Consider the following 17,259-nt stretch of genomic DNA (forward strand, 5'->3'; position numbering starts at 1 on the left):
TTTAGCTAAATAACTTCAAGAATTTTTATCTCAACAACTAAACATAGTAGAATTTTTAATTAAAAGTGGAACAATGCATTTTGTCGTTGTATATAAGGTTTTATTTTCATTGAGGTCAAAGGTCATTAAAGGGGTCAAAAGGTCAATCATAAATTTAAAAAATCATAATCCATGTATAAGTTCCGATAAAGCTGAAAATTCACCAGGAATATTCCTTATGACATCCTAAGCACTATGTAATATTTTTGCGGGGTCAAAGGTAATTAAGGGATCACTTCCGGTTCTCACAGATTCGGAGTCATAACTCATTTGTCACTGCTGGCTGTGCATCTTCGCGGTCGCAGGCGAACGCAATCAGATCTCGTTTACATTATTGATTTTTATTTAGGGTCAAAGGTTATGAGGGGTCACTTCCGGTGTTAAACAAAATAATACCTTCAAAGATTTTTATCAGCCAAGAAAAACAAAGGAGAGTGATGTTGTGTTCACACATGAATTGTGTTCATCTATTGTATATGTGGTATTTTTTTTATTTGGGGCCAAAGGTCATTAAGGGGTCACTTCCGGTATAACACGAAATACCTTATAAAATTTTTATCAGCCAAGAAAAACATAGGAGAGTGATGGTATATGTTCACACATGAATTGGGTTTACGTAATGTATATGTGGTATTTTTTTTTTTGGTTAAAGGTCGTTAAGGGGTTACTTCTGGTATAAAACGAAATACCTTCAAAAATTTTATTGGCTAAGGAAAACACAGGTACGCAAATTTCAGCTTCAAGGTGTAGAAGGGAGCACTATTGTCATAAATAACACTTAATTAGAAATATGATTGGTTTTGTTTGAGGCAGTGGTTTAAAACTCTGAAAAGTGCCAGTGCTCAAAGTTACCACATTTTACGGTAGGCCTACTGGGCAATTACCCAATGACCCCACTTTTTCACAGTTTTCATACCCGATGATGACTAACCCTTTTTTTGTTTTCTGCTACTTGACCATTCAAATTTTCCAACATCCAGAACCACCTATGATACTACTGGAACATACCCGTCAGTTCAGATAGGGAGCCCCCCCCCCCCGGGTTTCAATCCTGCACCTTAAGGTGGTATTGGAGGCATTTTCTAGATATTAGAAAATGCTTTGAGTAGGCCTATGTTTTAAACAGATTAATTGAGTCCCAGCAAACACAAAACGTTTCCAAAACGTTTTGAATTGGTTTTTATTTGGTTTTGGTTTTTTAAAACGTTAAATACACGTTTCCAAAACGTTTTGATAAACATCGAGTTATCTGATGGCAGAATAGTTCGACCAAAACGTTATAAAAACGTTCTAATAACGTAGACCCATTGTAGACAAAATACTCACGAAAAAAGCAAATAAAATCACAATGTTCATAGATCGTTCCATTCGACTGGATTTCCACTATATAACCAATTAGCTGGATATTAAATAATTATTTAATATTTATTATAATAAGTAGGCTATCGAATCAACAAGAGACTTGCATTTTATTTTTCTGTAATTTATTTAGGCCTACTGTACGTTATTTGCATGAATGATGACAGATATGAATAAAAAACGTAAGCAAATTAAAGTAAAAAGTACCGGTAAATTTACATTGCTTTATTTTATAAATCAACTTTCAAAAGATGTAACCATGGTAACGCACGGTCTCGATTTCGTAAAATAATGATCCTGCGGTTATTCTCGGTCCCAGACCGCTTGTGCTCCTCGTTACTCAAGGAGCACAAGCCGGCTGGGACTAAGACTACCCACCGGTTAGTGCGGTTTGTGTGTTTCGAAATACTAGTAACAAATTGTAACTGTTTTGACCATGCATCAACGGATATATCTGTGAATCTCAATTGCTGACTGTTTACGGTGGAATTTAATAGGCCTAGCTAACCTTTAATCATGTTTATAGATCAAAAGATAAACGTGTATAGGCCTTTGATTTTGTAGACAAGTTGCAGCTATGTTTTGGGCGAAACATTTGCGTTTTAATGGAATTACTGACATATGATTTTAGTCTGCACTGATGGCGAGCAATGGTGACTACTACACAGTACTATAGTACTAGTATCCTTGATCTCAGTGACCTTATACTTGACTAGCCTATACGTGGTTACTGCTCAACTACTATATATTAGCTGTTCAAATTTGATTCTGGTGTGGAGAAAGCGATACAATTCTACATGTATTTTTGTTGTATTTAATGATAAGTGTTCCAGCTCCAAGAGTAAAGTATAACAGCATTAGCTCTACTCATTTAGGTAAGTTTTCATTTTCAGTTTTAATTGAGGCCCTTTTATTTCTTAATTCTGTAAATTTTAATAGCATGACATGGTATAAATGTGCCATTTGTTTCTGATTATAATCATATATAATATTCACGCTAGTTGCCCATTGCAAGTCTCTTGTTGGTTTATATACTGCGCCAAAAAGTATCCTTACACTTGGAAGAAAAATAGATAGCGCATCTATTAAATAAATAAATTTACCCAAATATGGTTTAGTTTTAATTCACATGTTCAGTTCAGTTCAGTGAGTTGTAGAATTGATTTTTTCCAAGTGTAAGGATACTTTTATAATTTTAGCGCAGAATACATTTACATTAATGTATTTTAATATCACATTTAATATCCTAGCTAAGGTTGGCTTTCATATTTTGGTTATCCGAATCATGCTGCCAGCTGCCGGCAAGAATAATCGATTCAACAGGACTGGACTGGGACGCTGAACATGTCTTGATGTCGAAGACATTGGGGACATGGAGTTATACATTATCTCATGGTGTACATCTTTTACTTTCATGGTTAATGTATTTCTTCATGGTTTCATGTCTTATATACTACACAAGAGATCGAAGTGTTAACGTCATAACCATGATAACTTGGACTACCAAAGTGATGCGGTTTATTAGCATTTGGAAAACGGTCTGATAACGTTTTCAAAACGTGTCATGCAAACGTTATTGAAACGTATTTAGAACTACGTTTTAAAAACGCAATATTGAAACGGTTTTTAAACAAAAGTGAAACGTAATATTAACGTGAAAAAACGTAATCAAAACGTTTCATGCAAACGTTATTGAAACGTATTCAAAACTCCACACATTTACGTTTTTAAAACGCAATATTGAAACGTTTCTTAAACCAAAGTGAAACGATTTTTTAACGTTTTAAAAACGTATTTTGGCTAGCTGGGGTAGGATAAAGTACACTGATCAATATGCCTTTTGTTTGTTTTCTTTGTATCCTATTGTTTCTATAGTTAATAAGCTAAAAGGACTGTAAAGGCTCATTAATATGTATTTTTTGCCAATTTTGCTCAAAATCAATGAATAAATGTTCATGCACTTTTATTTTGCACACTTTTGCCCTGAAACTTGGTCAAAGTTTTTCTAATATGTTCTAATGTATTATATAGTGAAGCCGCCCCCTAATTTGCAAATTTGCATAATTAATGAGCTAATTTGCACACTTTTGCCCTGAAACTTGGTCAAAGTTTTTCTAATATGTTCTAATGTATTATATAGTGAAGCCGCCCCCTAATTTGCAAATTTGCATAATTAATGAGCTAATTTGCATAAATGCTAATTAATTATGCGAATTAGGGCGGCTTCCTCATTACTTATGCATAAATTATCTGGAAGTCATTAGGAACACGTTGACCAAGTTTGAAACCAATATGAATATTCTATCAAATAAAAATGTTATGAACATTTATGCGTTGAATTTTAGTAAAATATTGGCAAAAATTACATATTAATGAACACTTTCAAGTCATATTAGCTGACAATGAAAACACACCTGAAGGGGATGCATTTCTGTAATGCTCCCTCCACGTTTCACTCTACCCCGGCCCAAATGAACCTGGGGCAAAGCGGAACGACCTTTTTCAACTTCACACCATTTAATAAAGCTGCATTTTTTATCAACTTCATTAATGTCATTTATTAGTTGCAGTCCTAAGGTAAGATTATAAACCGATGTCCGATTTTAGCTTCAAACAAAAGGCATACTGATCAGTGTTCTCTGCCCTACTCAATTAATATGTTTAAAATATAAATAGAACACTTCTAAAATGCCCCCAATACCGCCTTAAAAGTTAAAATCTTCATTCCCATAACAGAAATGGTACTATGACGTACATTGTACATGCACATTTGATCTTACTTGACTTATTACTCTGTTCGTTACGTAGTTTATAGACTAAATAATCAAATAGATCATTGCGAAATTATTACAAATTGTTACGTAAAATGTGCACATAACGGTAACAAGTTTAAACTCATACTCAAATTCGCACCAACTCGCTGCGCGAATGCATGTTACAATTTCAATCAAAGTATAGTGGAAAGAAAAGATGCTAATACTGATAGGGCAACCTTCATCTCACAGCAATGCGTCGCTATTCAAGTATGAACTATATGATGAAATCAGCATTGACCAGATTTATCGATTTCACATCATCATAATCAAGGCATAAGGCCAAATAAAAAAATAAACATGTTTCACGTCCCTCCCGCTTCCTTTTTGAGGTTTCCTCAAATATTTTTTTATTTTTTGAAATTCAGTTTTAACTTTTCCAAAAATATGTCTAGGAAGTTGGAATGCTTTCTATAGCCTTGTTAAGAGACAAGAAACATTTTAGGAAGGTTTTGTGTTCATTGGAGGGGGTGTAACTCTCAGAACAACAAATAAAAAAGGGCCTCCTCCTTTTTCCAGGCATTATTGTATGTACGGATTGTACGCTAAAACAGCTCTAAGTATGGGTATTTACACCAATTTTGCGATAAAAATAGAAAATAAAAAGCCCCTCTTCCTCCTTTTTTTCGAAAACCCGGACGTGAAACATGTTTTATTTTTTACTTAGCCTAAACTGTCAGTGTCACTGAAGGAAGTTTCGTGTTGTCGTGCGGAGAAATTCGTCAGTCGAGATGGCAGCGAATACAGGATCAGGGATGCATTGCCATCTATATGCTTTAAGTAGCATAAGTAATAAGTGTGGAAGCAAGCACAAATTTTATGGAATGGATGGGGCCGGAGATGTTTATGAGTGTGCTGTTAATGCCAGTACCGGTACTAGCAGATATGAATCCCCCACAGCTGTGGTTCAACAAGGAAAGTTTTATGCCATAGTGGGGAAGTTCAACATAAAGCGTAGTACACATACACCGTACATAGAAATCATACCAGGAAAGGCCATGGTAAGACTTGTTTGATTTGTTAAGTCATATTCTGTTTAATTTACAATAATATCAATAATCATGATTTAATCCCATGTAAATTGAGCGCATCAAACTTCTCTTCTCCCATCCGTGACACAGCTAACAGTCACTATTTCCGAAAAATGTTGTGAACAAGTATTGTAAATAAGTGGTAAATGGCATGTATAACAGTATTCGTGTCCTGGGGGCAGCCAACTGAAATTTTGGTAGGGGTCGTGCCGAACTTTGGGAACTAAGAACTGATTTTGGGCAAAATTGGGGCTTGAATGAACTGAAATTTCATTATTTTTGATGGGCCTTGTGAACTAAAATTGGGCCAAATTTAGGTTTTGGAGCTAAAAAATTGTCCAAATTTGAGCTAAAGTCGAGCTACAATTGTCAGAGTGTGGGCTCAAAGAACTGGGTCATGATCCAAATGCGAGTCTTAAAGAACTGCTGGAGAGCCTAAAAAGGGACCCTTCTTGACCGCCGCACATACTACAAACTAAGTACGGTACACATACTGCCTTTGCATGCGAGTATCCCCCTCCGGGATTCATGTATCACAGCTACACTTAGTATAGAAATGAGCTCCTACATGTATGAATGTTTAGGGTAAAGGAATAAAGGTGTCTATTCTCGGACACTTTTAATGCGGGTCTTAAAGAACTGCTGGAGAGCCTAAAAAGGGACCCTTGACCGCCGCACATATTATAAACTAAGTACACATACCGCCTTTGCATGCGAGTACCCCCTCCGGGATTCATGTATCACAGCTACACTTTGTATAGAAATGAGCTCCTACATGAATGTTTAGGGTAAAGGAATAAAGGTGTCTATTCTCAGACCCCGGGGGGCACTCCCTATCTGAAGTGACAGGGATGTGCCTCGGCCATCTTAAAAGTAGGGGCCTTTCAGGTAAAATGTCCATTTACAAAAATATGGGGTCATTCAGTATACAATCTGAATAAAAATGGGGTCATTCAGTACGAAACTTAAAAAAAGGGGGTCATTGGGGTAACAAACTGTAAAATGGGGGTCATTGGGTACCGGCCAAAGGGGGTCATTGAGTACAAACATGTAGAAATGCATAAATAAGTGCCAAACTGCACAAATAAACCCTCAGAATTGGACACTTAGCCAAATAAAGACCCAATGTTGCATTTTGTTATTGCTTAAAACAAAAAATGTACTGTTGAAATAAATAAGGGGTCATTGAGTACTTGACTTTGGAAATAAAAAGGTGGGTCATTGAGTAGTAGGCAATAAGAAAAGGGGGGTCATTGAGTACCTTAATTATTTTTTAAAGGGGGTCATTGGGTAATAGGTAGGCTAGTTACACAAAAAGGGGGTCATTGGGGACAAGCCGGTTTGAAAAAGGGGCCTATCCTGAGGGGTGGGGGGGGCACAGCGACATCATCCCTATAGCTTGGTGTCAGAAATTGCGATGATAGTAGGGCTCATCAACAGCATGGTATAGCGATTTTGTTCCGCCGTGATTTTATGGTTTCGAGATAAAGGCCCGAGCACTTCTTGCAAATGAACACTCCACCTGTACCTTTACGAACACACCACCTGTGTACGTAACGTTTCTATGGCGCTGTTGAAATCACGGTTTGGGCATGCTCAATAGCCCTGTTTAACGTTTTTAACTCATGGAAATTCGATTTTATTTTGGTCCGTTTTTGTTGTCAGTACGTGAACAAGCGCCTCAGTACGTAGAGTTGAGGTTGTCACACTCTTTCAACACACATATTCATGTGTACGCCTGAAAATATGGTTTATTCAAATGAAAATTACAGCGAAATATTTTCAAGGAATAGAGATTTTATTATATACACCGCTATACATGTAGGCCCAAGGATGTTAGATAGTGTATGCCTATCTCTGGTCACACAGTTCATTTCAATTCAAAGGAATGCGATTCGATTCTATAAATAATGTGTCAATACACCTGATGATCAGGGTCTATAGAAGTTTTATTGTCCGACATTCAGCAATAGAATAATCAAAGTGGAATAATCAATAACGGCCTTGATATTTTGAAAGACACCTCGTACATAGGCTAATCGCTGAATTACAGCGATTAGTTTTCCGGGTTTTTAGCCAATGAGCTACAAATACCATTCGCTTCCCGCGTGCAGAGTTATTTTTGTGACCCCGGCTCCTGGCGGAGCATTTATAGACCGATCGTTTCACTGTATTTTATTGCCTGTGGTAGATAGTGGGGGGGGGGGGGGGTAGACTATGCCATAGTCGATTTTTGATAAGTAAAAACATGTTATTAATCATGATGAACGCATTCATTCATTCATTCATTCATGTTTTATTAATATATTTCGCATACAAAAATATATTTTGAACTCGAAATTATACTTGATATTTATTACAACAAAATACTAGTAATAGTATTTATAAAATGGTTATGAAAAAATTTATATAATTATATTAGTGACGGTAAAAGTAAAGTACACGTAGCCCTATATTTTTGAATGCAACATATCATAATGGCGTAATTATAATGGCACTTCAATAGTGAACAATTTTGATTTTAGAATTTACCAGTTTATTAATTGCGAAAGCCCGAGTTAAAAATCGACTATGTACGTTACATTTTAAACGGGACTTTGATCGGGCAAAGTCCCTAACACACACTGTCAATCAAACGTGTTTACCAATCCAATGTAACCGCAAACACAAAGGCTGGAAGGTACAAGATGCGCTCATGCACCTACTGAGTGAGTTTAATGTTCGCGCCAACACAAAGGGCCACGTAGTTGTACCATGTAGTTATTAATGCATGTGTCAGGTGCCCAGAGGATTTAAACCATAACGAGATCTGGGCGACCAATTACAAGCCAGATCCATTTAAAGATGCATTACATCATGGCCAAATTTAGTAGGCCAGGAATCCGACAATCTCATCCATAGATAACTGTGTTAAGCATGTTAACCGCAATCCAAAGTCAGTAGTCCACTTGGGAAGCTGACAAACAGAGGGAGTACAGTGACTGAAAAGATCAGATGTGAAAATCTATCAATTGTGCACAAATTAGTTAAATCAGAGTTTTAAGCTTAAATGCAATAGCCAGACTATGCACAATGGGCAAGTGGACTACGGAGAAGTCTAGCGGGGTGGCGTCTTATCCATGGGGAGATCACAGTTTTAATTTAAACAAGAAATGTCTTTGAAAAAGACAACACCAAGAGTGAAGACAATGCTTTAAACACTAATTATTCTGCACTGTATGATAAACCTAATCTTCCATCTTTTCAAATCACAGATGGCTTACTACTTTCAGAACAAATGAAACACATCAAGTTTGACTTTTCCCTGTATTAGATATTCATGCTGTGTTTTGAATGACTGAGATGTGCAAACACATCTGTTTCTGAATATCTAAGGTTATCTCAAGTCAAATATCTAATTTTTTACTCAGTTTTACTGTGTGACTCCAAGATTATTGACAATTTTGGTGGTTTCTGCTGTGTAGGCTATTCTACACACACGCATTAAAGGTTATAATGATAAAAGAGTATTCCGAACCCCGGGAACCAAATTGAACAAATTTCACCCCACCATGTTTAGACACAAATGGAATCACCCACAGTACAGGGTGAGTCAAAGAAAGTGCAATAGAGAAAATAATCCATTTTTATTTAAGAACCGAGTAGAACCTTCTAGGTTTTATAACATGTTATAAATGATATCCATTAATGACCTTGTGTGAAAAAATCAAGGAATTAGCAATTACCTTTTTGTTTTTATCACACATTTTATAGCGATACCCAATTTTAATGTTTGTCCAAGAGACATCTAAAATTTGAATGTCAGCCCACTTTGTGTAAGGTAGATTTGGAACAACTGTCATTATCTTAACCTCATTGGCAATGAAAAATGTGTCAGAGTGAGTGAATTACAAAATATCCAGTAAGCTGGACATTGGGATTAAAATACTGGAGTTGGAGTCGAGTGATGTATGAAGGACTTAAAGTAGTCAGTTTCAGAGCTGGTGCCTTAATCGTGCATTGTGTGCTCTCATTCAAAATACATGGTACCTCATGGAGTATGGACAAATAATGAAATTGGCTATCGCACCAAAAGGACTCAAAACAATTAAACGGTAGTTGTGATTTACTTCATTTTGTCACAGAAGGTGTCTATTGAGTGTGGCATTTATAAAAACTTTCAATATTAGGAAAGTTCAACTTGGTTCTTACATGTACATAAATGTCGATTCTTTGCTCTATTGCACTTTTTTTGACTCACCCTGTATATTAATGTATCAATTTTAAAGTACATTTGCCATTATATTCACATGGTACATGTGCATTGCTTTGCACCCAAAATCAGTGACTGTGTGTCTAAAAACACTAGTGGCACTTCCCTGGTTGTAGCATCACTCCCTGACCAACCTTTCTAAATATATACCCACAATATCACATAGCACCCAAAGAGTCCCATGTGGCTGTTTGTGAAAGCATTATAGGTGTCAATTCGTCCATATACTGCCTGGTGCAAAAAGTGAAAAAATTCATAATTTACTGCATTGGAATTTGTGCAGTGCAGTGCACATATGTGACTTTGATGCATTCACACTTCACATAATTTCCACAAAAAATGATCTGATTAAAATCCAATCTGCAATAGACCAACATGTTTGGAATATGTAATAAGAAGCAAACATGATGAAAAATGTAAAAAAATATGACCATTGGCCAAAAATGCTTAACTTTGTCAAATTTATTACTTTTGCGACTTTGCTATTGAAATGTAGAAAATTGCTATGTCTATTCTCAAACATCCATCGCTTTTGTTTTCTCATTCAGTCATTCACACATTAGTTGAGTAAGTCCAGGTATTTTATATGGAAGTTCATTTTAGTTCCATTAGAAGTCAAACTTATAAAAGTGAAACTACTCAGAACCAGTTCAAATTTTCTTTCTGACATAATTTTTTTTATAAGGCATGGCATGTTGCTTTATGAGCATATCATTTTCAAAATTGCCAAAATTACCATATTTTTTACCAAAAATATGCATTTTCCAGAATTTTTCCAAGTTAATCCATATCCTGAGCCTTAATTATAATTCAACTGAAAGACCATCCCACCCCTCACAACATACCATGAAATCACCTCCCTACTCATTTGTGGAAATAATAGTAAGTGTCCGACAATAGGCACTATTACCCTACATCAAATAGCAGATATTGCACATACACATAGGCCTATTTTGTTAATCACATTGTTTTAATTTTTGGTCATTCTTTTCAGATTATTGAGGTTAACGACACCTTTGAAGTTAATGAACAAAGAAGACAACAATTTGACGATCCACCGACAGTCACTTTGAGTGACATAAAGAACTCCCCCAAATCTAAGCTAGTGACAGTGAATGGACAAATAGAGAAGGTAAGTCTTAATTGTGTCTAGATGTTCTTCAGAGCCATTGAAACTTGATTGACAATTTTTGAGATACCCATTTAAGTCAAAGTCAAATGCTCTAGGGGCTAAGTTCCAAAGAGAGTGGACCATTTATCAAAGTCAAATTTTCAATAGAAAAATACATCAAATATTATTGGGTAAATTGTAAATAAATATCCTATTATCACCATAATTGTGCTCTCAAACATGTGATTTGCACTACCAAAGAAATCCAATCAATATAAATGCAGTCACGAAAACCATATTTGAATCTTGGTGCAAAGGAAATTTGATTCAAGTGAAAGTTTTTTTGATACAATTCTTTTAGCTTTTTGTTTGACATGTGGAAGTGCATTTTGTTTTTCCATCACACCAGGCACTCAATATAGGATTTCTTCAGCTCCTGTGCCCTTGTTTTTTCAGCCAAACCAGAACTAGGGTAAAAAGCTCTCTAGTCCTGCTTATAAATAAAAATCTTGTGGCCCACTTGTCTACATCATTGTGACACAAAATCTAGGTATAGAATAACAGGTTCTATGTACTAACCTCATGTCAATCAAAAGAACCAGTGTGAATGTTGGCAATTCTTTATTAGATTCCGAAATATTTAAACAAAAATGTATTTTACATCATGCACATTCTATGATCCATCATAAAATTCTCAATATGATTTATCATATAAAAATTTATTTAATATGTAATGTATGTGCAATGTTCACAATTTTTGTCAATGCCCTTTATTGACCATCTACTATCCAGAATTGATAAAAAATGGATTTTTATACAACTTCATTTTATTTTATTTTCACAATCATAATGGTTAATACTCTTTTTTAGAATTGCTGATCATATGCAATTTGATGTAAAATAAGTTATTGTATTGTCGAATATAGATTATGAGAATTGCATAGTAAATGCTGAACAAAATTAACACTTCTTTAATTTAATCATCAATATTCAACATATCTACAGGTATACAACATTAGCAGTGGGTTGAGTCCAGTTACTGGACCCTGGAAGAGAAGAGACATAATGATACAGGATAACACTGATCCTGATGAACCGAGAAGAAAGAAAGTATGTCTGAAACTATGGGGCGAGACATCTGTTCTCGTAACAGGTGATGATGAGGGAGCAAACATTACTGTTAAAAACTGTATCATTGACGAGTTTCGGAAACAAGATGGTAGTGTGTCAAAGAACTTAGCATCAACAGAAATCATCGATATCACGGTAAGCTGAATACAATTAATTTTCATTACTTCCAGGTCTTCTTTGAGTTGAATGTGCAATATGCTAAATCATTGCATCAAAATAACCAGATGATGCAATGGTTGCATGTCATGAACTGCTCCCAAAAATGTCCCCCACATAAAATTGTAACAAAATACACCAATTCTGATTCAATGGTACATAGCCTTTATTGAGTTCATGTTGCACCCATGATGTCAGGGCCATCAGAAGCAAATAAAAAGTGGTACAACCCGATTTGGGGGTCTGGGGTGAAACCCCCAGCGGGGTTTGAAGGAGCAGAGCCCCTTATGGGGGAGAAAGGGGAAGTCCAAGCACTTTTGAAAATTAAATGTACAATTTCAACAGAACTACAAACTGCCAAACAATGACATTAAAAATCAAATGATCAACCATAAAACCTTCCTTTATCTCTTTCCTCCCTTTTCTTCTCCCTTTTCTTCTCCCTTTAACTCCTCCTTTTGCAAATCATAGTTGTGGCGATCGCCCACTGCTTAAGTCCTAACTGTATGGAGTCCTAACAGACATGGGAGTCAAAACTAGACATGATTTGGCTAAATCCGGATCGCGTTTTAATTGGATGTATTATCACAAGCTTGAGCATGTGTGAGCTAAGGGTCAAGTTGTTGTTCAGATTACCGCGGGCATGGGTTAAATGAGCTACCGACTGAGCATGCAGGCTGACTTAGGCCTACCTCTGGTGATCAATATGAGATATCTCACAGATCTGAGGTAGGGTTACCCTACTCATGATCAATTTCTTGTGAATAGGGATTTTTCCCGAATCTAGTTTTTGTTTTCTTTTGTGATTTTTTTTTCAATTTTTTGTTCATTTTTTTAAATTAAGGCTGAAAAGTGGTGCAATCATGGCCATAGCGGTTCCGACAGGCCTGCATGATGTTATGCAATTTTGAAAAGCTTAAACTTCAAAGATTTCATAAATGGCTAACTCCACAGAAATGGGACATTTTCATGAATTTTAAAAGTTCATTCAATACTTCCAAGTTAGTGTTTCCTGTAAAGTAGACTAACAAGGCTTTCAGAAACCAACCTTGTTTTTTGCCTCGCATAATTTTATACATTTTTATGACAATTTGAAGTTTGGGGAATTGGAACAGGTTTGTGTATCCCTAATTTTGCAGGAAATTGTTGATCTTATGAGTATTGCTGATCCTAGGGTACATGCACAAAAGTATGTATTAAAGTGGTTTAATTTCAGCTTTGATATCTTTACTGCAATTCCAGAACAAAATTTAAATCCACCAGTAACATTATAAATGTATACTATGGCCTTCAAATATCGGTATTGAAATGTCCCGTCTGTCACAGAAAAACATCAAAAAGTTGTTTATTTTCTATATTTTAATATATATTTTGTTCAAAACTTAATTCCTATCTCCTATCAAGTAGGCCTCATATAGAAAACAAAGTAAAATTGTTCACTGACATTTAGTATAGAAAATATTCCATCTCAAAATGTGTCCGTCTGTCACGTTTTAGCATTCTTACCATATAGAATTACAATCAAATGGGGGGAAATTTTCAAGTCAGAAATTTTTAGTTTTTTACTTCAGATTCATATTCTGCACTAAATTTTGGCTGATAAAAATGATTTCATGCTCATGATGACAATTAAAATTCCATCTGGCAGTCAAACCATTGTAAACTCTAAAATTTGATCATATTTATGGGTACTGGATGTTTGAGGTTGACTCCCCTTGCATAAGAGGCCTCAAATGATGTTAAGGTAATATTTTATCATGATTAGATGTTGTTTGTAATTTCTGTGTGAAAATAAATCCCACAAAGTATATTTGAGCAACTCGCCATTGCTCTAAAGCAGTGGAGTAGCGTCATAGGGGCACGGGGGGCACATGCCCCCAATCGATCTGAAATTTTAAAAAATCCCATAGGAAAATTGCCGAAAAACGGCTTGTGCCCCCCAATCAGACCCGGTGCCCCCCAATCATGGCCGGTGCCCCCCCAATGTGATGACCCACGCTATGCCACTGCTCTAAAGAACATTGTAAAAAATGTTCAAAAATGGTCCCGTCTGTCATGACTTTGGCTAGCCCAGGTATAAAAATCTCAGCTTTTTATTTTTTGAGTATGATGTTTACTGAGAGTTTATGTACCAATGTTTAATTTTGACTGCATTTTTCAATAAATCTCACTTGAGAACAGATAGAGTTTTGCAAGAATGTACTTTTTCAAAAAAATGGGTGCTTTTTCCGTCCGTCTGTCACACTGTATTTCAATTTGCAACCATACAGCCATTGAATCACTTGGTTTCATCTTGTGTGTTTTAAATTAAATTATAACATATTCTCTTTGACTTAGAGTATAACAGTTTGGGATATGTCTTGTAGATTTTTTTGTTGAGGCATTTGAAAAAAAAAAAGAGCCTATCTAAATGTCCCGTCTGTCACGCTGGAGTTAGCTAAATGTCAAATTGAATTAAATTATACAGAAATATACAGGGTTGAACAACAAATAAATTAGCATGTTTGTTGTCATGGTGATCAAACCCTACATTTTCTTTTTCTGAAAGATATGTAGATCAAACTAAATATAGATTCAGAAAGACAATTCCATAGGCCCTTCAAACAAATCATGAACAAAGTTCTTGGTATCCGCTGGGTTAAACATATATGCTGTTCGTATAAAAATAATTTCATAATTTTTATGACATCATCAATCACAACTTTTTTTCCTTCATTTATTGTACAAAACTAATAACAAATTGAACTCCTCATCAAATTTCCTTTAAAAAAAGTACTTTTACATAGATGTAGAGTGATTTAAACAACTTACAGATATATGCCACTTAAAAATTATGCAGCATTACGTGCACACTTTGTACAGTAGTATATAGAGAAAACGGCCTTAATTAGTACTTCTTAGGTAATTAATTAGTGACATCTCATAGTGGTTACTCATTCAGTGGATGTTTTAAGGTATCCTCTGTTCTTCCATAAGGCCCAGGGTGATATGAATGAAGTAATCATTATTATTTGCATACAGCATAATTTCATTATGAAAACATTACAGCTAACATGCCAGTTATTAGCTCAACTGCCCAATCAAATATTTTAATGAAAACCCATTCTCAAGAATTATAATTTAATATAAAGATGAGAACCGAGTCACTTAATTAAACTTGGAGGTCAGTGATGGATAAAATCAATTAAAGCCATGTCCAAAATCTTCTTATAATGTAAGATATTATGGAAATGCTGGTAAAGTAGTCAGTTTAAGTCACCAGGATGGTATTTCTGCTCAGTGCTTGAGCCACAAAGTCCTATCTGCATAATATAAATAAATGATGACACAAAATGTTTGAGCCAAAAGGTCCCATCTGCCTGGTGGGACCTTGTAGCTCTAAAGAAAGTGGCTAAATGCAGATAGGCCATAGCTATTTTTGGTGGTATCAAGCCCAAATGGTATTTTAAGCATTAGTTTGTACTATGAGAGCTGTTGTTTTTTGTTTATTTGTTTTAAGAAAGTCGATTTCCAAAATACTTTTCACCATATAACACTAATGTATAGATCTTTGTTCAGAACAAAGTTGTAGCTAAATTCTATACAAACTAGAACAAAGTTAGCTGTGAAAGTATTATAGTTTGGAATAATCGGCATTGCATTTATGTACTCAGGTTAAACAAGATCAAGATGAAGAAGTGCAGATTCAGGATGGGGATTACACATACAAAGTTATTGGTGCATCTGAACAAGAAGGGTGAGTACACCGTATGCCTAATATTAGGTATGTCCACTCCAATCAGCACAGGCAAAGCTACTCATCCACAAGGCAGTAACATAAGCATAATAATTATTTTGATAAAACTTTTACTGCACAGCTGCTGTACATGCAGTTTAAACAAAACTAGAGCAGTTCTCAGCTTTTGTGATTCTCAGCTTTTGACTCGGAGGCTGGTGATGGGATGGTTGGTGAGTTAGTGGGGATGTTGGTGGGAGGGATGTTCTTTTGGGTATAAGACGGATCTTCTCAGAACACTGTGTGATCGGATATTCGGTTTGAATGTATTTATCATATTATCATGATGTTCAGATTGTCGTTCGTGAAAATATGGGTTTTTATGACAAAATTTGTGGACAAAAATTTAAAATTTAGTTTGTTTGAATGAAATCTGAATATGTCGTATTTCATTCCAATGCATTGCTATGGGTTATATTGTACTAAAGGGGTTAGGGTGAGTTGGGCACCCAAAAAGGATGGACGAATAACACTTTTTCAAAAACTGCGCTACAAATTTGATAGTTACTTCACTACCCCTTGCCCTACAGCAGTGGTTGTCTGGTTGATACCTCATTTTAAGCCTAATTTAATACAGATTCAGTTTAGAGAAACATTAAATCATATAGTAATTATGTACAATTATGGCATCACTTAGCATGCAATGTGCCAGGGGTGCAGGTGGATGCAGTATACATGTTGAAGACATCGGATATTGCAACTTGATTTATGGAGTGATTAAAGAATTAAAGTTTAATAAGCTCATGTGAACACTAGCTTATATGTTGAGTGCATTTCCTCCAAATTTGGCTGATTTCTTGCATAAAATTGTAAATTGTTAGAAGTTATCAATATCTACAACATATCAAAAATATGTTTTGGACTATTTTTGACATGTTATGGAAAAGGTGTCCACCTTACGACATGCCACCATGTGATGATCTGTCATGTACATTGTATGATCAAAAGTTTACCATTTACATTGTTTGTGTATCAAACATTGTATGCTTAATAACACCCATTCTTATTTTTCTGCAGAAACATTGTTATGGTCACTAAAAACTTTGAAACAATCCAAGTTTTGAGAGACATATTTTTGGAACTGAACACATCCTTGTCAGATTTTGTAAACTACGCGCCCTTGGAGGTGGTTCTCACATATCAGAACAATCAGCAAACGCACATCAGGATGATCAGAAGCGAACTGCAAAACAAGCAACAGCAAGTGGAAGATCAGAGTGGAAGTAAGAAACAGGCAACAGCTAGTGGAAACAAAACAAGCAAACCAAAGAAGTGAAATCTGCTGTGACAAGTAAAAGACTGTTAACTACGTACAACTGTATTTACGTTTTTGAATTGTTATTTTACAAGGTAGCCTGTATTTAAATGTTTTTGAAGTAGTATTTTACAAGGTAACCTAGCTGTATTCTCATTTTTGAAGTTAGTATTTTACAAGGCAGCCTGTATTTAAATGTTTTTGAAGTTGTATTTTACAAGGTCGCTTGTATTTATGTTTTTGAAGTAGTATTTTACAAGGTAGCCGTATTTATGTTTTGAAGTAGTATTATGATAACTCATCTACTTATATAGTACTTGGTACACTGCAACCTCCA

At 35.5% G+C, this 17,259-nt stretch overlaps 1 protein-coding gene across 1 annotated transcript; it reads left to right on the forward strand.

The window, feature by feature from the left end:
- The first annotated feature begins 4,890 nt into the window (after positions 1 to 4,890).
- Positions 4,891 to 16,975, forward strand: LOC140141809 (uncharacterized). The gene is made up of 5 exons (XM_072163672.1): positions 4,891 to 5,212; positions 10,489 to 10,626; positions 11,611 to 11,871; positions 15,546 to 15,628; positions 16,685 to 16,975. The coding sequence occupies exons 1-5, from the start codon at positions 4,943 to 4,945 to the stop codon at positions 16,941 to 16,943; spliced, it is 1,011 nt and encodes a 336-aa protein (XP_072019773.1). The 5' UTR covers positions 4,891 to 4,942; the 3' UTR covers positions 16,944 to 16,975.
- The last annotated feature ends 284 nt before the right edge of the window (positions 16,976 to 17,259 follow it).

This window comes from Amphiura filiformis, chromosome 20 (genome assembly GCF_039555335.1).
Source record: "Amphiura filiformis chromosome 20, Afil_fr2py, whole genome shotgun sequence".
NCBI lineage: Eukaryota > Metazoa > Echinodermata > Ophiuroidea > Amphilepidida > Amphiuridae > Amphiura > Amphiura filiformis.